The sequence below is a fragment of the Aethalodelphis obliquidens genome, unplaced genomic scaffold, assembly GCF_003676395.1.
Source record: "Aethalodelphis obliquidens isolate GAN/ISIS:26980383/991018 unplaced genomic scaffold, ASM367639v1 scaffold39, whole genome shotgun sequence".
Lineage (NCBI taxonomy): Eukaryota > Metazoa > Chordata > Mammalia > Artiodactyla > Delphinidae > Aethalodelphis > Aethalodelphis obliquidens.
In genome coordinates, this window is record NW_020837983.1 from 4,344,915 (window position 1) to 4,369,488 (window position 24,574).

General features: G+C 34.4%; 1 protein-coding gene across 4 annotated transcripts in view; it reads left to right on the plus strand.

Annotated features, from left to right (window-relative positions):
* Positions 1-23,948, plus strand: part of CIBAR1 (CBY1 interacting BAR domain containing 1) — a 25,557-nt gene extending 1,609 nt beyond the window's left edge. Inside the window, exons 3-10 of one of the 4 annotated variants that reach the window (XM_027131391.1) lie at positions 1,733-1,801; positions 2,767-2,868; positions 5,767-5,772; positions 6,985-7,089; positions 15,998-16,111; positions 20,930-21,049; positions 22,712-22,788; positions 23,006-23,948. In XM_027131391.1, coding sequence (XP_026987192.1) covers positions 1,733-1,801; positions 2,767-2,868; positions 5,767-5,772; positions 6,985-7,089; positions 15,998-16,111; positions 20,930-21,049; positions 22,712-22,759 — 564 coding nt within the window. In that variant the 3' untranslated portion in view covers positions 22,760-22,788; positions 23,006-23,948. The remainder of the gene's footprint in view (positions 1-1,732; positions 1,802-2,766; positions 2,869-5,766; positions 5,773-6,984; positions 7,090-15,997; positions 16,112-20,929; positions 21,050-22,711; positions 22,789-23,005) is intronic. The other 3 variants (XM_027131394.1, XM_027131392.1, XM_027131393.1) reach the window with 3 other exon arrangements.
* The last annotated feature ends 626 nt before the right edge of the window (positions 23,949-24,574 follow it).

Consider the following 24,574-nt stretch of genomic DNA (forward strand, 5'->3'; position numbering starts at 1 on the left):
GGCGGAGGGGGAGTACAGTATTATTAATTCTAGTCACCATGGTATTATGCATACAAACCAGTAGTGAAATTTTGTGGAGTTTTTTGTTTTCTTTGTGGGTTTGTTTGGGTTTTTTTGCTTTGGGGTGGGGGGAGGGAAGAAGGTGGTGTTGTAATTGTTTAAATTGTTAAAGCCCATTTACTTTAATACCTCATCAGTACTTTCACTTATATTTACTTCATGATTCAAGATACAGGTCAGAAATTTTCACTTTGACTTTTAACTTGTCAGAAGTTGCCCAATTAGAGCTGCATTGCTTCTTTTGTACTTTTCTCATCAGTGCTTTTCTTCCTTTTTAAAAGCCTAAAACAGAAATTTCAATTATCAAAAAAACCTCAGAATCAAAAAGAAGATAATGATCTTTGAACCTATAACTGCTAATCATACAGAAATTTGAGTAGTAATTACTTTTGGGGCTACTTTGGGGGAAAATGTTTCGTTCTTGTCTCAGTTACGTGTAACTGGGAACTTAATGTTTCAAAAGTAGTTTATACTCACAGATAATACTAGAACCCTATGTTAGCCAATAATTTCAGTGCCCCTTTCTAGAAAACCTTTATGCTATTTATCAAATAGCAAACTGAATTGATTTACATTTGTTTTTTTTGTTTCACTTGCTTACCAAATGGTGGAGGTGCTAAAGAACAATGAACAAAAGGTAGGCTATAAAAAGGAGAACAGAAAAAAGACTTGGCTAATCTTTACACTGAATAATCAGTGTATGGATTATTTGAAATGGAATAAATGATCCTGAGTATTCATGGATTTGATTTTAGTATTCCTAATATTTAAATGCTCAATGAGAACTTGATCTTCTCCATTTTCCTAAAATTTTTTAAATGAAACATTCATATACATTCTGTTTATAGAAACTAAACAAAAATGAATATGAAGTGATATACACTCACTGATTATATAAACCTGTATCATCAAAAAAAAAAGCCTTTTTCCTGCTACAAAAGTAATACATGTTCATTTTAAACAATTAAATACATGTCATCTTGTATTAGCTATCCTGAAAAAGAAAATTTTAATGTCCAGGAGTTATTTTTCTTATGCTATAGTTATATACTTGCCTTAAAAAAAAATCTGTTTCTTTAGTGCCTTCCACTAGTGCTATTAGTAAAAGGAGAACTTACTCAAAATCTGATAAATATTGTAATGTTTAAGAAAAACTGTTTAATTTTAAATAAAAGAGAGATCCACCATACAGTATAACAGCTCAGAAACATCTTGTTCTCTAAGTGGTCTGTAGGCTTTTTTGCTTTTGAGGATTGTGTTGTTTTAAATGTTTCCAATATGCTATATTTTTCAGCTTTGATTTTCTTATCTGGAAGGTTGGGCTTTTACATTTCGGATATAATGTATGTAAAGTATCCATCCAAGTATTAAACACACTGAAAGTGGTAGCTGCAATAAAATTTGAGGTGTCTTAAAACTTACCAAAAGCTTTTATTGCTACTGCACAGCTTAACAGTTTTTAATGTATTTGAGTTTAGGTTCTGAGTCTTATCAATTTCTGGTGGTTATTCTTTTATTTATAAAGGTAACTGCCATTTTAATTTAAAAAATTTCAAATATTAATCGGTGTAGTAATTATGTTCAGGTTTGACAGCACAGGTTTTATTTCAGAATTTAAATTTTGATATGTCTATGTTTCTTTTCAGTTATATTTTATAATAATTTTCAATAGGTTGAAAGACTTGAAGCCAAAGTAGTTGAACCTTTGAAAGCTTATGGAACCATTGTAAAAATGAAACGAGTAAGTAAATTCATTTTTTCTACTATTATTAGGTATTCTGGCAAAACATATGAGGTTTCCAATAACTGTCCTTTTAATAAAAGGTACAGAGTAGTGTTTAGTCATTCTTTTTTCACACTCTGAAGCATTCTTAGAACTTTTAGAATAAGGAAGTATTTTTATTTACTACTGTAGCATCATAAAGCAGTTTTGTTTATTATGGAAACTTTAAAATATTTAATATTTATATTCATGAAGAACATATGGACAGAAATTATTTTACTAAATGAATTTGTTTATATTTTTGTTTTAAAGCAGGTGATAACATGTAAACTAGAAATGAATGTGACAAAGTTTTTTTTAATTTTTTTGAGGTATAATTGACATATATTAGTTTCAAGTGTACAACATAACGATTTGATGTTTGTATATATTATGAAATGGTCACAATAAGTCTAGTTAACATCTGTCATGATACATAGTTACAAATTTTTTTTTCTTGTGATGAGAACTTTTAAGATCTAGTCTCCTAGCAACTTTCAAAATGCAGTACAGTATTATTAATTCTAGTCACCAGGGTATACATTACATTCCCAAAGTTCTGTTTTTTAAATCAACTTTATTGAGGTATAATTTACATGCAGTAAAATGCTCTTGTTTTAAATGTACACTGAGTTTTAATAAATGTGTATACATCTGTAACTACCACCACAATCAAAATTTTATGTGTGTGTATATACATATATATAAATATATATATAGTTTTGCATTGAAATTGTGTCATTATTTGAGAGGATATTAAACTACACACATGCACACAGTCTCACACAAAAAGACACACACTGATTATGCAATAGTAATAATTCCTGTGGTAATGATGCCTGGATCAAATAGGGAGTGTTCTTCCCTTCTTAAAACAGAGAAGTGTATATTTTACTACTTAAATAAGAGATTTTTATTAACAAAAAAAAAATGCCTGTTTGCAGGATGACCTCAAAGCAACATTAACAGCAAGGAATCGAGAAGCTAAACAGTTAACTCAGTTAGAAAGAACACGTCAGAGAAACCCATCTGATCGACATGTTATTGTATCCTTTGAATTTGGGTCTTTAAAAAGATATTTTGTAAGGTATGCAGTACAGAAGTAAATATATATGGAAATTATGCATTTCTACTTTAAATGTGCAAAGAATATGAATGTAAAGTTTGAAAAGAAACGCATGCATTTACAAATTCTCACTATGGAAATTAGCTAATTTTAAAGAGAATACACAACTTAATTCAGTCTTATGTTGTTTTCCACAAGATATTCAAAATATAAAACACTCATAAGTGTAGATGTTTTTATAAAGAATACAAAATTCTAAGATTTTTTACATAAATGATGACTAAATATTAATTATAAACTTAAAGATCTATCATTAATCCTAATATATCAATGCCTTCTCAGCCCTGCATTTGAGAAAAGGAAGGAACAATAATTTTTTTCCTGGTAAAATTCCCTTCATCTTAAAAAACAACAGCTATGTGAAACCACAATTATGACTTCCAGCCAAAGACCCTCAGGAGATTCAAGAGTATAATTGAGGTCCACAGCTGGACACAGATCTAAATAGGAGTGTCTACTGTAACAAGGTTCTTCTGTTCAGAATGATTATTTGTTAAACTAGAATGTGCCTTGTTCAAAACTAAACAGGGACTTCCCTGGTGGTGCAGTGGTTAAGAATCCACCTGCCAGTGCATGGGACGCGGGTTCGATCCCTGGTGAGGGAAGATCCCACATGCTGCGGAGCAACTAAGCCCGTGCACCACAACTACTGAGCCTGCGCTATAGAGCCCATGAGCCACAACTACTGAAGCCCGCGCACCTAGAGCCCATGTTCTGCAACAAGAGAAGCCACTGCAATGAGAAGCTGGTGCACCACAAGGAAGAGTAGCCCCTGCTCACCGTAACTAGAGAAAGCCCACATACAGCAACGAAGACCCAATGCAGCCATAAATAAATAAATAAATAGATAAATAAATTAACTAAATAAAGAAAATAGCATCTGGCTAATTGCCAGCAACTGGGATCGGTGCAGTTGTATATAAAGTACTAACTTATCCCGCTGCCTCTTTTTCCCATTCCTTGTGTCTCCTCCCTACTTCCTTAAGGTTTTTCACAGCCCACCTTTGCCAGAAACCACATGAGGATTGACTCTTTGGGGACATTTGAGGTTCCAGAACACCTCCATTTCTGAGGGGAATCCCTTGATTAGTGATTTTGGGCTGCACCAACAGCCTGGTCCTCCTTCCTTTGGACCAAAGATACATACGCCCAACCTTGTAATAAAAATGGGCAGCCACATGTCTGGGATCGACAAACTGGAGATTATAGAGTCTGGGTTTCAAGCAAGTCAGACAAACTACAGTATGCTGGAAAATCTGACTGACAACTATGGACTAAGGCAGAGACTAGGGAATATCACCAGTTTTTAAGAATCAAGCCAGAGGTCAAAATTTTGCTGCTTTGTTCGGAGGAGGGGAGAGTACATAAGGGCAGAAAAAATGTCACATCTGGAATCTTGAGGAGGTGGTAAGATTGATTCAGGGGTATTGCTATGGACACTCGATGTGGAAATAAATGTCTTCCTAAGACAGACGCCTCTGACTTTGGTACTTTGCTGTAAACACTGCTGTGGAGGAGGCTGTCTTATACCATAGACAGCAGGTCAGGAGTTCACACAGGGGGAGATAAAGCAGCAACTGAATAGATTATGGCTGTAGATGAATTGCCACACTCAGTGGGAAAGGTGTAGGACTCCAGTGGATTTTGACAACCTGAAACCAGAAAATAAAGGACAGTCTACATGTAAATGCATCCACTATAAATACACAGATATTCTATCATAGCATCATAGAATATTTACCAGGATAGACCCTTAAAATTCATCTGATCTTCAAAAGAAGTACACTAAAGTTCAGTATATAAAATAAAAGAGTAGTTCTGGTATAAGAGGATGGGGTAAAGAAGAATCCCAGTGTTCTGCCTGGGCCCCCTAAGGCCCCTGGTGGCTTCTGAAAAAGCTTCTTGCAACAGAAAAACACCAATCTGGCTCACTCTTTTATAAGCCATTTTGCACTCATGACTAATTTCATTAAATACACTGATATCCTTACTCATAAAGTTGTATCACAGTATTTTAATCAAAAGTATCTCCTACCCAAATTGGTATGTTATAGGATTTTGAAGAATTTTCAACAAAAGGAAGAAACAGAAATCTGTATCCACTTTGCTAAAAATAGCTGTGCAAATTTGGGCACGTGGCTATGCCCGAGTAAAAGGATTTGAGACTAGGAAATGAATCATAGTTGCTGGAGTGTGGTAGAAGGTTAAGATACCCATGTCCCAGCTGTGGCTTCTGCTTCCCTGCTCTTTGCTAATTTAGCCAACTCTACCTACCCTTCCAGATTTTAAAACGAAACTGTCAATAAACGGGGAGGGAAAAGATGTTAAGTCAAAAGTAAGTAGTCACGGTAAAGAATTTCACAAGTCACATGTACTGAACAGTATTAGAAAAATAGTCTGCTTGAATATTCTCATTAGTAAAAGGTTAACATGCATCATAACTGTTAGAAATTTTTTCATAATAAATCCTGTGATAGTTATATTTTTAAAAATCTGAAAATCAGTAATAAAGAGAATTGTTTTTGATTACTGGTTATGATTAAAAGCATAAAAGTTTGCATGGATTTAAAGAAAACTTTATACCCTATATAGCAAATGTACACACACAGAGATATATATAAATAAGTTTTAAATGCTTAGTTTCTTGAAATTGTATATCTGAATTAACCTAGTTGTAAGTATATAATCAATATAAAGTTATGATTAATGTATATTCTAATTGCAAGAAGATATAATTCTATAATAGCATATGATTTTAATTTATTGGAAGAAATTGTTCTATTTGAAATGTATTTTTTTCCTTTATGAAAAATTTCAGTCACAGGTGGGTAATAAAGTGATGTGTGAAGAAATGGACCCCTATAGTAAACCTTTTTACTTATTTCAATTTATACATTTTCTTGAAAAAGAAAGCAAAGGCTTAAATGTCATAATATTATGTTTCACAAAACTTTGATTCACAACTGCAAATTTTTCCTATGGAGTAAATATTAAGATGATGATATGTGATACTTTTGAGTAAACATAATACTAACATAGGAAACAACATTATTAGAAAGAGTTTAATCAGAAAATTGGGCCATGTTTTTAAAAATATGTTATTGTTTAACAAAAAATTTTAAATATTTTGGGGCAAACTGTTGTCCTTAAAGGAAGAGATGATTTTTTTAAAGAGAAATACATGATTAGATTGGAAATGTTCTGCACTTTACAGCACTGTAGTCACTAGCTATATGTATGGCTATTGAGCTCTTGAAATGGCAACTAGAGAAACCAGTTTTTTAATTTACATTTGATTTTAATTAATTTAAATGTAAATAGCTACATGTTGCCAGTGGCCACCGTATTGATTGTACAACATGGATCTAGATAGTATGAGTACTTTGAAGGAAAGTATTAGATTTTCCATCTAATTTATTAGTTGCTGGTATATATTTTTTGTAATAGCATTAACTAAGTAATAGTGTAATATTGTTAGCTTATAAGAAGAATATACAAATAGAAAATCCATGCTGAAATAAATATTTGTAGTGTATATCCTACTCTACCTGATTAGGATATTACAGAAGTAGAAACATTTCATGCATTTGGAGAACTAGAAGATTGAAAATACTTACGTATTTGGGGGGAGAAAGGGTTAAAGGGGAGAGAGATAGTGAGGAGAAAAGGAGAGTATGATAAATGGCAGAGACAGTGAAATATGTGAAAGCAGTAGAAAATATAGAAAATTGTTTTACAGTAAATCATCCAAGGGTGATATAGAAATAAAATGATTTTGTATGCAGAAAGGGAAGGAATTTTTGTTTTCTTTTGTTTGAGATCATGAATCATGTCACCTGAAAGATTTAAAGTTCTTTACTCTGCATGTGCTTATCGTATAGATCGTTTTACTTTATGTGGTAAAATATACTTTGAATGATTGACGCTGTTATGGCAAAAAGCCAGTACCATAGTGGTAGTAGCGTTTACAAAAAGACTCAGTCGAATGGATTCTGACGTGAGTTTTTCCTGTACTTTGGCGGGGACACTTTTGTAGGCAGAAACTGAATTACAAAGGGCCACAATGGATGCTGCTCGAACAACTCGCCATCTGGAGGAGACTATTGACAGCTTTGAAAAGCAGAAAATAAAGGATATAAAGGTAACAAAGTAACTGTTAAGGTTCAAAATATGTTTTCTAACCTTATTTTTTATTTAAATTTATGACAAATTTAAATTACTGATTTTTTTAGTCCATAAATAGTCTGTGTGAAAAAGATGTAAACAGAAACATATCAAATATTATTTTCTTATGGAAACAATGGTATTTAAAGGGGCTCCATTCCCAACCAAAGGCCAGATATTCAAATGTTATTACAAATAGTGTTAATCACAGAAAAATGACATTTATTATGTTTTTATGTATCAGGTACGGCTCCAGGCACTTTACATAAATTATCTTTTAATCTTTACAGCAACCCCATGAAAGTGAGGTGGTGTTATCATATATTATGTAAAAAAAAAAAAAATTAAGCAGAGATATAAAGTAACCTTTCTGAAGTATCATAGCCAAAAGTCTGAACCATAAACCAATTATGTATTTTAAAAATCTGTGCTTTCCATTATGATACACTATCACTAATTTTTATAGCTTATAGGTTTCTAATACCTACGTATTATCAAATAATTAAGAGTAGCTAACCACATAAACTTGCATCCACCATGGTATGGTGTCACAAGAATTGACTTATTATAACACATCAGTAGACATTCAGGATCATGGACTTGAGAAGGTCTTCAGTGACTTTCTCATAGGCATCTTGGAAAGATTCGGAGGATTACTTATGATCACGTTATGGCCTTTAAAACAAGTCATCTAAGGATGCCTTTTGGCTCACTGCAGATTTTCCTGGAACAGCTTTTAAAGAAGAGTATTTTTTGTCATTTTAATAACTTATTAACAAAGAAAATATCCTGCCTTCAAAAGTTACGTTCTTATCAATAAAATAGGCATTATCTGCCACTTAATTGTATCATTTCTCTCTCCAGTCCATGAAACAACATTCATTTGCCCTTTTATTTTTTTTAAATTTCCTATCATAGTTTCATAGGATTTCAGAACTTTGATTTTTCTGATAGCCAGGCTCAAACGTCTCTACTTTGGTCCTGAAGATTAAAAAAAAAAAAAAAAAAAAATTAAGCCTTTCCATTCACTCTGCACTCTGCTGTGTAGATTGCTACTCAGGAAGAGCACCTCAGGAGCTGCCCTGAGACAAACCCTTTTACCGACATAGAAGAGTGTGGGCAGGGCATTACATTTTACAACTGCTGACATCCTCTCTCAAATTGAGGGAGAAGGGAAGGATGATTAAAATAATTGGCTTTAATCTGAAAAATGAGATTGGAGACTTGTGAGGTATGTCTGATTCATTGCCACCTAAGTAAGGGCTTCTTTAGTGACTTGGGAGCCTGATTCCTCACTTTACCACTGTTCTTCATGCCTAAAAACTTCTCTTTTACACATGGCAATCTGCGTCTCTGATCTTTAGGCTCACTTCAGTGTTCCATCTGCATGCTGGCCAACTCTACAGGTGATTTTAATCCCATGAGCATCACCAGTTACAAAACGGGCAGAGACAGTGAGTGCAGAATTCCCAATTACAATTCCTACGACCTGGGATTTCCTGAAGCAGTAGGACATGGAGTAAGGGACTGCACAGTGGATGGTGCACAGAGAAGAAAAGGGCTTCCAAGCTTCTCTCTTGGCCTGCTATATCATGACCCTGGAAGAGGGAAGTCTTGTGGTGGTCACAAAAAAAGAAGACAGGAAAAAACCTACTTTTTTAAAAATGGAGAGAGAATTCATATACCGTACAATTCTCCTATTTAAAATGTACAGCTCAGTGGTTTTTAGTGTGTTCAGATATGTACAACCATCATCACTCAATTTTAGAACATTTTTATCATCTCAAAGTGAGGCCTAGTACACTTTAACTTTTACCTTCCTGCTCCCCCAGCCCTCACCCCCAGCCTAAGCAACCATCACTAATCTCATGTCTCTTTGGATTTGGCTATTCTGAACATACATTTCATATGAATGGAATCATAAAATACATGGCTTTTGTAACTGGCTTCTTTCACTTAGCATGCTTTCAGGGTTTAGCCATAGTGTAGTATGTATCAGTATCTCATTCCTTTTTATGGTGGAATAATATTCCATTGTATGGATATTAAGCACATTATGTTTATCTTTTCATCAGTTGATGGACTTTCGGATTGTTTCTACCTTTTGGCTATTATGATTAATGATATAAACATTCATGGACAAGTTTTTGTATAGACATATTTTCATTTCTATTGGACATTTCAGTTCAGTTCAACCATATAACCTGTTGAATGGCTGGTTCATATGGTAACTCTGTCTTTAATTATGTGAGAAACTGCCGGACTGTTTTCCAAAGTGGCTGTGCCATTGTATTTTCCCACCAGTAGTATATGAGGGTTCCAATTTCTCTGCATCCTCACCAATACTCGTTGTTCATCAGACTTTTTCATTATAGCCGTCCTAGTGGGTGTAGAGTGGTACCTTATTGTGGTTTTGATTTGCATTTTCCTGCTGATGCTTATGGCCATTTGTGTATCTTTTTTGAAAAAAGTGTCTATTCAGATCTTTTAATTGGGTTATCTCTTTTTATTGCATTTTAAGAGTTCTTTATATATTCTGGATACAGATCCCTTATCAGATATGTTTTGCAGTTATTTTCTTCCATTCTGTGAGTTCTTTTCACTATCTTGATGGTGTCCCTTGAAGCACAAAGCTTTTTAATTTTGATGAAGTCCAGTTTATCTTTTCTTTTGTTGCTTGTGCTTTTAATGTCATATCTCAGGATCCATTGCCAAGTCTGAGATTATAAAGATTTATCCCTATGTTTTCTTCTAACACTTTTATAGTTTTCATTGTTAAGTCTTTTATGCATTTAATTTTTGTGTATCATGTGAACTGAAGGTGTTAAACCCCATTCTTTTGCATGTGACTGACTATCCAGTTGTTCCAGCACCATTTATTGAAGAGACTGTTCTTTTCTCATTGAAGTCTAGGCACTCTTGTTGAAAATCAGTTGATGTGGTTTTGTTTCTGAACTCCCATTCTTATTGATCTATGTCTATCCTTATGCCAGTACCACACTGTCCTGATTAATTAACAGTGCTTTGTAGTAACTTTTAAAATCAGGGTGTGTGAGTTCTATTTTGTTCCTTTTTAAGATTGTTTTCGCTATTCTGGATCTGTTGTAATTCGGTATGAATTTTAGAATCAGCTTGTCAGTTTCTACAAGTCAGCTGGGATGCTGACAGGGATTGCATCAAATCTGTAGGTCAATTTGAGGAGTACTGCCATCTTAAGATTAATTCTTCCAATCCATGAACATGGGCTGGTTTTCCATTTATTTAAATCATCCTTAATTTCTTTTAACAATGTTTATAAGTTTCAAAGTGTAGGTTTTGTGCTTTTCTTTAACTTTTTCCAAAGTATTTTATGATTATTGATGCTACTGTAAATGGAATTTTGTTTACTTGATTTCATTTCAGTTCATTGCAAGTGCACAGAAATACCGTTGATTTTTGTGCATTGATCTTATATCTTGCAACCTTGCAAAACTCATTTATTAGGTCTGATAGTTTTTTGCAGATTCCTCAAGATTTTCTATGTACAAGATCATGTCATCTGTGAAAGTGTACACTTTTAATACAGGCCCCCATGACTCTAGCAAACTCCCAGAAATATGAGTTCCAGAGATTAATACCAGAGTCTGTTAAGGTTATGAATCTCTGTTCTGTATGTCTTTCCTCCTTACTGTCAAATTGTTCCTTTTCCAAGTTAGGCCTCATTTGAGATGTTTTATGATAAAGAGGGATGCACAGATCCTGTACCCAAAAGCCTCGAAAATCAATCAGAAGGGTTACTTTACCACCCACTTATTTCTAACAAAAACAATATTCAGATATTGCCATGTTGATTTTACCATGTCTGACAAACACCTCTGTTTGTGAGATAAATTCTTGGAAAAGTCAAAACTGTTGATCCCGCTCATGTTTTGGGAGAATCAGACACAAAACATTTTTTTTTTTAAAGAACATTCTTATTGTACCTGTTATCAGGGCTACTGCTTCAGATGGAGGCAGAGCTTCTGGGTCATTCTTTAACCTCCCTGGGGGTAGAAATGATTGGCAGTAGTGAGCACTGCTCATAACTGTATTAACTGTGTTTGAGGTGGGGTTTAATTGACAAGTCCATCTGAATTTTAGCAGCAGTGTTAATTAGTAAGGTAGCACAATTTTTAGGAAAAGACTTTTGATAGGAACCTTGCAAAGGATCTGTCTTTCTGGGAAAAGCTGGTATGAACTTAGTTGTATAGAATGTGGAAGAAAAGTCACAATCCTATTTGTTTCCCATGTAATGGAAAAAGTCATCAGTTATATGGTGTCAAGGGAATTTCTGACCTATGAAAACGATCTTGACCAGGGGTCACTCCTGGAACAGATAGGGACAGGAATTCAGTACTGGTAAAGTCGCTGACGTGAGCAAGAAATAGCTTCAAAACTTAATTTTTAGTAACTTTATTTTTCTTATAAATAAATATGAAATCACCATGACTTTTTTTCATAAAATTGAGAAAAATGTAATAATTCCACTGCTCAGAAATAAGCCGTTTTGGTTTATATCCTTCCAGACTTTCTTTCTATGAAATATACTCAAGAAATATACTAATAAGAATAATAACAACAAATATTTCTTAGACATTAACTATGTCACACATTCTAAGCATTTTATATGGATTAACTCATTTCCTCCTCACAGTGTCCTATGAGAAAGGTAATATTATTACCACTATACAGTTTTATTTAAATGGGGCCACACTATATGTAGCATCTTTTTAAAATTTAATATATCATGGATATATTTGTGCTGAGGAAACAAAGATCCATATTGTCCATAATGGCACCATCATATGGTATTTTGCTATATGGATATATCAGTTTATTTAAACAGCCCTCATTGATGGACATCTAGATTATTTTTGCAATTACAGATCTCATTGCATCATTAAACATCAGCCTTTTTTCTGGTCCAGTTATTCTCTTGGGATAAATTACTAGAAGTGGCATTCTCATTCAAAGAGCATACACACTTTCAATTTGGATAGCTGTTTTTAACTTCTGTCCACAAAGCTTTAACTAGTTAACATTTCTGCAGAACCTTACATGAGCACACCAATGTAACAATGACGAGTAGTAGTATTTTTAATAATAAAATAATCTAATAGGTGAAAAATCAGTATCATCTTAATTTGCTACAGTTACTACTGTTGAGGCAGAGTATTTTTTCATATATTTAATGACACATTTTTCTTTAGTAAATTACTCACATTTGACCTTAGCCTATATTTTTATTGAGTGTTGGCATTTTTCTTATTAATTTGTAAAAATTCTTTATATTGAGAATATTAACCCATTATATTAAAGAGAAGATCTGTTGCAAATATATTTTCCCATTTTGTTGCTTATGGTATGTTTTTACCACCTTAAAGTCTTATTTTTGCTGCCAGATCTATTGATCTTCTCCTTTTTGATTTCTGCCTTGGTGTCATGCTTAGAAAGGAGTTTTCATCCCCAAGATTATATAATTATTTGCTCATATTTTCTAGTATTTGTGTGATTTTTTAATATTTTAAATATTTTATTTTATGCAGTTGTATTTTGCCTATGGTATGAGGTAGATGTCTAACTTTATTATTCTCAAATGGATAGAAAATTCTCCTGACATCATTTATTAAATAGCCTCTACTCCGGAGAGCTGTCATTTCCCATTTGCCAAAATTATTAACAAGACCTTTTATGACTTTTTTGTTAAATATCCTGCTTTCTAATTAAACCAGATGGAGGCTTTAATGTTATGATAAGGAACATTTTCTAATTTAGCTGGTTTACTCCTTGGACAATAAAAACAGCACACTTGTGCTGAGCACTTACTCTAAGCCAGTTACCATACTGTACCTTTTCCTGGATTACATTTAATCCTTAAGGCAAAACCTAAGATGTTGAAATTAAGGAGAAAAGAACAAAGTGTTTAATATTACACAGCTGATTTGTTTCCGTCTTGATTTGAACCCAGGTTTATCTTAATCCAGAGCCCCTATTTTAAACTACTAGGCTACCTGCTTTGCAGAATACTTGCGAATGGGTAGAGAATTTCATATTAGCTCCCCCACCACCCCCACCAATAAAAATTAAGTACGTACCCAAATGGCCTTCTAGTCACACAAAATAAAATTGAAAATGAGGAAAAAAAAGTAATGTGTGAATGCCTCTGTCCCTGACCATACTGACCCATTCCAGATTAGCAGATTACATGAGATCATTGAAAGCTATGTTTATTTGAGGAAAATTTTTTCTAAATATGAATGGATCTTTCAAAGTTCCACCACCTTTCTGGTGACTCACTGAAATTATTTTATTTTAAAAACACAGTGTTTTTATGTTCTTTCTTATACCAGTTGTCATCTGATTCTTCCTTGCTATTATCCTCCTCCTTTTTGCCCATTTTCCCATGTTTCATGAAATTCTATCAATAGCTAGAAAGAAAAAGTATAACTGGTAGTTTTTCCTCCTTACTATACTCAGGGATATAACTGTCCTCTCTGATAATCTTAAGGCTTCATGGTTCTTGGGTCAAAAATTCCAAGTCTGGAATACTGCCTTAGCAATGCCACTGATTCTCCATCACTGTTTTTGACAGAAGAGTTAACAGGGCCATTCCCACCTTAAATAGATATATAGTATATGTTCTGTCAAGAAGTAAAAGGTCAAACCATAAAGGATTAAACCAAAGTATCACAAAACTTGAGTGATTTTTCACTCATGTTCCAAGTAAAATAAAAGGTCAAACCATAAAGGATTAAACCAAAGTATCACAAAACTTGAGTGATTTTTCACTCATTGTTCCAAGTAGTAAATAATAGCCATTTACTAATTAAAGCTACTTCTTAAAATGTTTTCTATCACTAAGTGAAATTAAATTTTGAGACTGCAAAATGCTAACAGACTCAATGTTGAGCTCTGTCTTTTCAAATGAGAGTGTAATAGATTCTTTTATCAGAGGATATGGATAAACCAAAATAATGTATCATTCTTCAGTGACAGACATATCAACATATTTTCAGGGCTTACTTATGAGCTAAGGGGAATATAACTCCTATAAAATGCTATTATTAAGAAATTGTTAGTTCAGAGATGACATCACATTCAGAGATTTTGGCATCAGGGATTTAATAACTATATTCAAATATTTAAAAAATACTTTAAATTATTTTGAATTTTTTCCATATTCCTCAGTTACCACAGTGGAATAGACTTGAATTAAGCCTAAACCTACAGATTTAGGTGTAATAAGGCTGTAAATGTTTGGATTTCATTAGTTATTAAATAGTGTGCCAGTCTCTTAAAGATTTAGAATGTTCATTTGTAGAACTATTTAAAAATAGGAGTAATACCCAATTTACTTGAGCGATTTAAGCTTAACCCCTTACTTTCTAGCTAGTCAACTATCTTAGGAAGACTGACAAGAGAAGTACCAGCCCTAGTCAAAAGCCATTCTACCTCTAAGGTATTCCTATCTGGAGATTCTTGGTGTGGAATCCAAAGTTGCACCTTGGCATAATGCTGTTTATTAGTCAGTTGCCTGTCCAGTATACCAGAGCACTTTGTGACCTATATGAAGTGACAGTAAAGGTCATTGTCAGTTATAGTTATAAGTCATTTATCCCAGAGCCCAATCTTTGCATTTAGCCCTACATATGTGCTTGGCAGCTCAGAAGGGTTACTTTCAACTACAGATCTATTTCCACTGAGTAGCAATCAGAAGCCTGTTAGTTCTCCCTTAAATATTTTTCTAATCCTTAAGAATGGAGATGGAGAGGGGGAAAAAAAAATCACAGGACACTAAGGGATATCTGTATGGCTACTTTGCAAGGTGCAGGACCACTCCTATCTGGGTGGTTAACACAGGAGAACAGAAATGAAGGAAAATGAGTATTTGACTATTGCCTTCTAGCCTAACCCATCTCATCTGTATTGCCCCTGAAAGGACAATGCTCGAGTATTTTCTATCCTATTCTTATTCTGCCCACTTCTCTTTACATTAATGCTCTGATTTTTTATTTTGATAAGGGATAAGATAACAAAAGGATAGATCCTATTTTATTGAAAACTTGTCTGGCTTGTATACTTTCCCTACCCACCGATTATCTCACCTCTGCTTAGATCAACATGCACATCTTTATTCATTTCTCTTTGCTCATGACCTTCCCTACTGTAAGTTGTCATCATCATGCTCATAGAGTTTACCTGTAGTTTATTTTTAAAGGAAATGATTGATTCCAGCGAGAACAGCACAGTACAATGAGCAAGAGCTATAACTTTGAAGAGTCAGATCTAAGTCTTAACATTATAGCTGTGAGCAACACTGGACAAGTCATATATTTGTAAACTGGAAAGCTCTATGCAAATGTACGGTGCTATTATCAGTAGTAGGAATATCATTATTACCAAGTAATCCCTTTGTGGTTAGAGAATATAGGTATCATATAAATATGATGGGATAGAATTCTTGCCTAAAAAACATTCTTTTAAACATCAGTTGGAGTTGCTAACAAAAAACAGCTTCAGTACTAAACTGCTTTAGCTAATACTTATAGGCACTGAGCAACAGAGTACATAATGACATACATTTTAGTCAAATCTTTTTTAAAATCATAAATATCTAATAGAAGAACTGACTAAAAAAGGGAAGTAAATAATAAGATAGGAAATATTTTGTGTAATTTGAAAGTTTTGCTGCAGAAGGGCTTTGCAACTATTTTTATTCCAGTTATCTTTTGTACTTCATCTGCCCTGTGGAAAAACAGACACCTCTGTATCTCATAAAATGCCAAGACTATATAGTAAGGAATAAATTTACTAAATTCATGAAGCAGTTTATATGATTGTTTAAATTCAAATCCTTGTGTTTTTAGACTATATTTTCAGAATTTATCACTATCGAAATGTTATTTCATGGCAAAGCTTTAGAGGTCTACACTGCTGCCTACCAAAATATACAAAAGATTGATGAAGAAGAAGATTTAGAGGTAAGACTACGTCCATCTAAGCTCAGTTCTTCTATTAATATGGAAATGTTTAAAAGAAAGCATTAGTTTGGGTAAAAATATCTTAAATTAGAACACTACATGGTTTAGATGTTATTGTATGCAGTTCCAAATAGCTGAACCTGTATGACTATTTATTTCTATTTATTTTTTAACTGTTCAAATTAACCATGGTAGAGTTCCAAGGATTAATATCTAGTAAAACATAGAAATAAAGCCATTACATGAAATAATGTATCATTTTGACTAGTGATATGTCACTTACATGTGCTAAAAATAGCATTTATTGATTTGAGCTAACATTTGAGTGTTTATGCCACAACACCCAAAGCTTTACAGGCATTTTCTCACTCACTCCTTTGATGTAGGTACTGTTATCGTTCTCGTTTTACAACTAAAGAAACAGGTGTAGAGGTTTTAAGTAACTTAACTTGCCCTTGGCCACTTAGCTAGCAAATAGCAGAATCTGGCTTCTAACTAGTTTTGTGGGACTTAATCAGTAAGCTATGAAATAAATGCAGGTTTGCTTTGTACTGATACTTAAATGCAAATAAATCTTACTGGCCAGCTAACATTAGAGCAATTACATATCAGAGCCTGGTTTCAACCAGCTCACCTGTAGAGTTAACGTCCTACAATCTTACCTTCCAAAAGGGGAAAAAAAGGCAAAGTATTTTTGCTGAAATAGATAAAATATTCGAGATATACTCTGTCTACAGTAGAAGTGAAAAAGGCCACGTACTCTCAAGATATAACCAGAATTTTGTATTAATAAGTGATAGAATTTGAGAGTGTCTGTCATTTCATAATTTTGAAGATTCCATTTTTTTTTTAACTGAAGTATCTATAAAGAGATCCCCTGGGCCTTCACTTTCCACTACTCTGCTGGTTCCAAGAAACTTGAATTCAGTAAAACCAGATAATAGCTTGGCCAAAATGAAGAAAAGTACGTGTTTTAGTATGTGTATATACATTTTCCAGCGCCAAAATCTGATCTCAGTTTTACCTCAGTTAAGCATACATGATCGTATTTCTATTACTGTTTGTTAACAGATGGCTTCTTAAGTGTCTATTCCCTCCAAATACTAAAGCTAAGGTTTCTAAATTTTTACTCCTTTTTATATCCTATTTTTTAAAAAAATAGATCAAGCTTTTATCTGTAATTTGTAAAAGTAGCAAATGTTTATATAGTGATTACTTTGAACCAGCTACTGATCTATGCATTTTCATTGTATTATCTTAACCCTACCATCAACTTTAATAAAAGTATTTATTATCCTTACTTCTGTGGATGAGAAAACTGAGGCATGGTGGGGTTAAGGAACCTCCCAGAGGATCCCATAGCTAGTAACAAAGCTGGGAGCCAAACCCAGAAGTTTGACTATAGAGATTGTGTTTTTATCCTATCTATACTGCCAGAAGCGTGGTTCTTGATGAGTGACATGAACCATTTCCTACAAGAAACAATACTATATTGAGTGGCAGGTTCAAAATTGATCCCTCGCTTTTCCTACAAGACTTAAGTTTCCTTTACAAGTATTTTCATTCTCCTTTTTCTAATACCCTTGACCCAATACACTTGTCACTAAAGTCACTAAAAGTTCCTTCAAGCCCTTTGGACCCCAAGATTTTCCTTCTCATTCCAGAGGTCCTAGATATCTTTTTTGTCACACCACTTCCTTTACCACTTCTCTTACCACTGTTCTTCATCAGCTAGCTAGGTAGGTTGTAGGATTCATTAAAAAAAATTCAAGATCTCAGGGCTGTGTGGTAGATGTGTTTTTGAGTATGAACTTCCCCATTTTTTCTACTGGGGCAGTATTGAGCAAGTTAACTTTTTCATGCTTCAGCTTCCTCATCTGTAAAATGGAGATACTTATAGTGCTTACCTCATAAAAAGTACATTCATCAACTGTTTATTGAGCACCTGTTATATGCCAGACACCATTCTAAGTGCCAAGGATTTAGCATTATACGAATTGGTCCAAGTTGTCAAAAAAGCAGAAACTTAAAAGGAGTTCAGACATTTAAAAAATATACTGTGTAACTATTTACGCTTTATAATGTGAAGAAGAAAAAAATATACAAAGAAAAAATATAGTGCGCTTTAAGTGTATGTGATGGAGGATTCTAAATAGTCTAGAGAAAGAATGATTTCTTAATCAGAAGTTTGAGGGATAAGTAGGATACGTGGCAACAGCTTTCAGGCAGAGAGCTCAGATAGGCATACAAAGGTCCTGAGATGTCATGAACTATAGGCCTAAGCTATCACTACAATGCCATACAGAAATTGTGGAAAGGAGAAGAGAGCAGTCTGGGGAAAGTTGTGTGGGACAAGTCGAAGTAAAATTACATCAAACAGCTACCAAGATGAGGAAGGACCCTTTAAATACAAGTTTCTTGGAAACAAGTAGAGAAAATATGCAGAGAGGAACAGAGAAATAATTTGCTGTTCTTCTTAGATAGCAGTCCTGACTTACTCAGGCAGCAGCTAATTATTTGAATCTAGTTATCAGAAACCATCTTACCTGATTTGTTCTTCACATAAAAAGTATTGTCAGGCCCATATTCCCCTTCAAAAGATCACCTCTGTACATTCAGTTCAGAGCATATTTCAGATCTTGAGACTCACTCCTAGAAGAGATCTTGGACCATATTGGAAAATGCATTATTGCCAATAAATTAATATTCCTGTAAATCTGTTGTTTTGCAGTAGGAGACTAATATTCAACTGGTTTAGACTTTTACCCCAAGGGTTGTAAATTATCTTCCACTTCCCACTTTTATCTTTGCTAGAAAAGCTTAAAAAGGAATGTCGTTCTAACAAAAATATATTTCTTCCAAATACCAGTGGATTGAGTCGTCCAGTTTTGATATCATACCAGGATGCCAGGTTCCATGTCTGGCACCAAAATATAATTGGGTCCTCAGTAAACTGTTCAATAACCTAATTATTAGCATGCCTGAATTGCCCTTAAACCAAGTCATACCTCTTGCGTTGTTTCATCCCTTGATTCGTTTGGTGTCCTGCACTTCTTTAAGGTTTAAAGAAATGTGTAGAGACATCCCCTAGTTTGGGTCGTTTTTTCTCAAAACACCCAGATTAAGTTCATGTTAACATCATTCATTTACCAGGCTACTGTCTTAAGCTGGAAGGAACTGCAAAGATAAAACAAGGCTTCTTGCTCTAGAGGAACTTAAAACTAGTTGTGGAAACAGACATGTAATTACAAAACAGTGAGATAAAAGCTGTACTGAGGGTATAAACAATAGGAGCTACTGACTAGAGAACAGGGGAAAGCAGAAAAAAGATGGCATTTGACTTGGCTCCTGAAGGATGAGTAAGTGCGCTGAAATTCCAGGCTGAGGAACGAGCACTGCAAAGTCACAGTAGTATTACATGTTCTGCATATAGGTATATATGCTAAAAGTGAAGTATAATGGGTAGGTTTGGGTGATTGTAAGCCTTGAATGTCACCTAAGGCATTTAGACTCTCAATAGTCAGGAGCCAAAGTTTTCTAGTCAGAGAAAGTTGTCAAAAAAGGTAACGTGGCCTAAGGGAAACCCTTTAAAAATATTTCAGGTATGTGCAGTAGAAAAAGGGATGTGAAGAAATAGAGCAGCTAGCACATGAAGAGTTTCGTGATGGCATGCATGGAAAAGAAGTTTCAGGACAAGGTCAGCTGAAGACAAAAAGACAACTTTGGTAACTGACAGCAAGACCAATATCAGTGGAAGGGGAAAGCCTAATTGTAGTTTGTTGACAAATGAAGTAGAATGTTTGAGAAGATTTTTAAAAAGTAAAGTTATACCTTGAAGTAATTTTTTTTTTAATGGATCTCGTTTGTGGGGGAGGAAAACTGGAGAAAGAGAGCTTTTGTTTGTTGAAGTTTTGCTAAAGGGAAAATGCACCTTGGAGAGAATCAGAATGACATTTGCTTTAAAAAAGGAAAAGGGGGCCTCCCTGGTGGCGCAGTGGTTGAGAGTTCACCTGCCAATGCAGGGGACGCGGGTCCATGCCCTGGTCCGGGAAGATCCCACATGCTGTGGAGCGGCTGGGCCCGTGAGCAATGGCCGCTGAGCCTGCGCATCCAGAGCCTGTGCTCCGCAATGGGAGAGGCCACAACAGTGAGAGGCCCGTGTACCGCAAAAAAAAAAAAAGTAAAAGGATAGGGTGAAGAGTTGAGAAAAAAAAGAGGGAATATGAAGAAATTCACATCTGACAGACTTGCCTTCTTTGTTACAGAAATGGTGGAAAAGCTACAGGTAGGGAAGCTTAAGACCACAGTAAGATTTGGAACTACTGCCAAGCAATGGCATTCCAGATCCTAGTGAGATTGGAATCCATAAATTAGAGTGGCTCCATTTACTCTTCTGTGATGTACTATGAAAGCCATCAGTGAATTTAAACTGATAAAGAGTTGAGGATAAGCAGAACAGAAAGAATCAAAGTTGTGACTTAGTCTTCCCACTGGCTTGCATACTCTTTGAATGTAGGAACTTTTCATGTTTCACCAGCAAAAGCTCTTAAGTGATTGTTTCAGGGCCCGTCATCATCTTAGGTGGTTCAATAGAATTTTTTAGCTTACATCTTCCAACGTAAAATATTTATTTTATTTTTTTGATTTTTGTTTTAAATTTACAATAAATAAACTTTGTCCCCAGTGTGGGGAGGGGAGTTGCTTAAAAAAATTCTAAGCTAAGGGGGAACTTAACATGATAAACTAGAGGGAACTTAACATGATTTTCTAGATTTCCATTGTTTAGTATCACTTTATAATGTTTTATCATTGCAACAGGTTTTCCGAAATTCTCTGTATCCACCAGATTATTCATCCCGTTTAGATATCGTAAGAGCAAATTCAAAGTCACCTCTTCAGAGATCACTGTCAGCTAAGTGCGTATCTGGAACAGGACAGGTGAGCTAGAAACCATAATTTAAAGGAATGTGAGCTACTGCCTTTGGAATTGTTCAGTACTAAAAATGTTTCCCTTAAGTCACAGGACTTCGAATAACTTACCCGCTCTTACCCTCTTATGTAAAATAACAGAAGACTGCACAAGGTTCGGCTCTTAATTCTTTTATCATCTGTAAGATACTACTCTCTGAAGCAGAACACTTGGGAGCAGAGGTGGAAGGGACAGGAAAATGCTGATCTACATTTGTTCTCTGGTATAGCAGGAAGAGCACAGATTCTGAGATCAAACTATTTAGGGTTTAAATCCCACTATCACAGCTTACTGGAAATGATACCTAAAAAGGGCTTTTGTTGAACATTATCATAGATCCAGAAGCACATATCTTTAGGGTAAAGAATCAATTTTCTTTTCTTCTATATCCAGAAAGCCTGAAGTACCTGATATCTAGAACAGGGAGGGGTCAACCACCTTTTTCTCTAAAGGGCCACACAGAAAATAGCAGGTTTTGTGGGCCATATGGTCTCTGCCCCAACCAAGAGCAGCCATAAACAATACATGAACAAATCAGTAGTTGTAATAAAACTTTATTTACAGAAACGCCACAAACTGGGCTATAGCTTGCCAACTCCTGATTTAGAAAGCTATGGCCTTTTTCATATCTAGCCTTCAGAATTCAAAATTGAGCAAAATATTTTCAAAATACAACTTTCAGGTAAGTGTGACCCAGTACCTTCTGTTTACATTTGATTCTCCTCTAAGCATTTATTTACTGCTTTTTATTTATGCATCTCTCCCCTTAACCAAATTATATTTTTATTATTCCAGTACTAAGTGCCTTGCACATAAATTCCATAAATCTAGTATTATAGTACTAGTATTATAGTACTATAGTATTATAGTATGCAGAGTTTTGACCTTTTAGAGCTAATAATATCACCTAAGTTAGCCAAGATCTGTGTAGCACTTTAGAATACACAATCCCAGGGTTTCTCAACCTCAGCACTATTAACTTGGAGCCAGATAATTTGGAGGGGGGGGAGGGAGGGAGGGGTACTGTCCTGTGCATTGTACAGATGTTGAGCAGCATCCCTAGCCTCTACCCACAAGATGACAGTAACACACAAACACACACCCCAGTTTTGACAATCAGCAGTGTCTCCAGACATTGCCAGATGTCCCCTGGGTATAATCACCCTCAGAAAAGTTTGAAGCAGGATGATCCAAGTGGCAACAGTCAGGACTTAAAGCCAAGTAGTGAATTCAGATTCTCAACTCATTACATTTAAATCAGACTATTTTTAAAGTTTAATATTTCAGTTGCCTAGTTGAAATATCCTTGTGTTTTTGCCATCCCTTTAATGAGTTTCATTCAGATACCTGTTTTTGTGACCTAAGAACTGTTTAACTTAAAATATTTTTTGACATTTATAATATACAGAGACTATACTTTTCTCTGAAAGTCGGTTATTGAAGTACTGGTACCCAACTGGAATCAAATGACTAATTTCACATTTTTCTTCAAAAAATAATATGAATGAAAAAATTTTGCGTCTGTTTTCAAACCTTAAGATACAATAATTCATAGGGAATTTTCATTACTAAAAATTACTACTTATGGACATTTTTCTGAAATATTTGTTCTACGTGTACTTCTCTATCAGGGCGTATTAAAAAGATACCAAGGGCTTCCCTGGTGGCGCAGTGGTTGAGAGTCCGCCTGCCGATGCAGGGGACACAGGTATGTGCCCCGGTCCGGGAAGATCCCACATGCCGCGGAACGGCTGGGCCCGTGAGCCATGGCCGCTGAGCCTGCGCGTCCGGAGCCTGTGCTCCGCAACGGGAGAGGCCTCAACAGTGAGAGGCCAGCGTACCGCAAAAAAAAAAAAAAAAAAGATACCAAGCATGTAAAAATATTTTTTAGTTAGTATTATTTAAAATGTTTTAACTTTTAACAGGTATCCACCTGTCGACTAAGAAAGGATCAACAAATAGAAGATGATGAAGAGGATGAAGACTTAGATGTTACAGAAGAAGAAAATTAAATTTCTTAAGTAAACTTTGCATTTCCATTTTCATCTTAAATGACTTGGAATCCAGAATGACTAAAACTGTAAAACTTTATACTGGCTTGAAATAAAATGAAATCCTACTGGAAATGGAGAAATTATTAAAGGAAATTTATGCTGACCAAAAATGAAGTTTTAAAAAATATTACAAACCAGTCATTTCAACATTCTGTCTAGCAGCATGTGATCTTTTTGTATAAGTTCCATTTTTTAAAAAAGATTATGTATTTCAGAAGTATTTCATATTAATGCATTATACCTAGTTGAGGTTACACTAGTTAAATAGATAACAACAACAACAAAAAAAATCTAACAATTCCACTTGCTTCCTTTAGGTTAAGACACCGTGCTTTCAATACCAGAAAAGGGTCCTAGATAGTCATTCTGATGAAATACAAATTCTGTTCCATAAAGCTTTAATCAAAAAGCCAAGTTTTCTTTTTTTACTTTTTTTTCACTTCTACTACAACCTGAAGTTTCATCATTCAATATATAAATTTACTTTTCAACGAGAGTATTATAGTCACTCTTAACAATAATAGGACACTAGGATATTGGTGTTTTACAACTATACATAAAGCATAAATTTTAGCTTTAGAAAGCTACATTCAGCTTGATTCTGGTTTTAAAACGAAGCCACTGTCATACTAAAGTGCTATATATGGCACTACATCTTTTGCAAAGCTATGATTTGGTGGAATGTTGCCCTAAAAAACATCATGGAAAACCATAAATCAGTAAAAATTCTGTAAAACTTTTACCAAATTACCATCTAATCAATAAAAGAATGTACAGTCACTCTTGTTCCTGAAAATATAAGACAATTTAATCAGAGCCTTTCAGTATGTCTGATGCTTTTCTTCTTTGGATGGGGAATTGTACTTCTGTTATTTCATAGATCCCAGTCAGGCATATAAAAATTAGGAAATGATCATTTGGGATTACCACAAAAGGATAACAGAAAAATAAAACTTTCCAGAAAGCTTTTTTGACTTTGTTATTCATGGTTCTATTCTTAACAAAGCACTGCTTCAAGAAAATAGCCCTAAGTGATAAATTTACTTAGTTTTTAAGTAAAATATTCAAAACATTTTAAAATCCTAAATAATTTGATATTCTTAAAAAACTGAGGATATCATTGCATTTTTATTTTCTCAGTATTTAATCTTGGTATTTGTAGCTGGGAGAGTATTGCTCTTGCTGCTTATGATAGCAATTCACTTCTCTTGAGCATCAGTTGCCCTACTTATAAAGTTAAAATAGTGCCTGATATATAAAGCAATCAGCAAATAATTCTGATATAAAATGTATGCTTTGGCTACTTCAAAAAAAATATTCTAAGGACAAAAGGAATATACAAAATACTTTCGATGTAAAATTAAATTTTAGACCAGACATAGGTTGGCAAACTCCTTAAAGGGTTACACAGTAAATATTCTTACAATTTGTGAGCTGAGA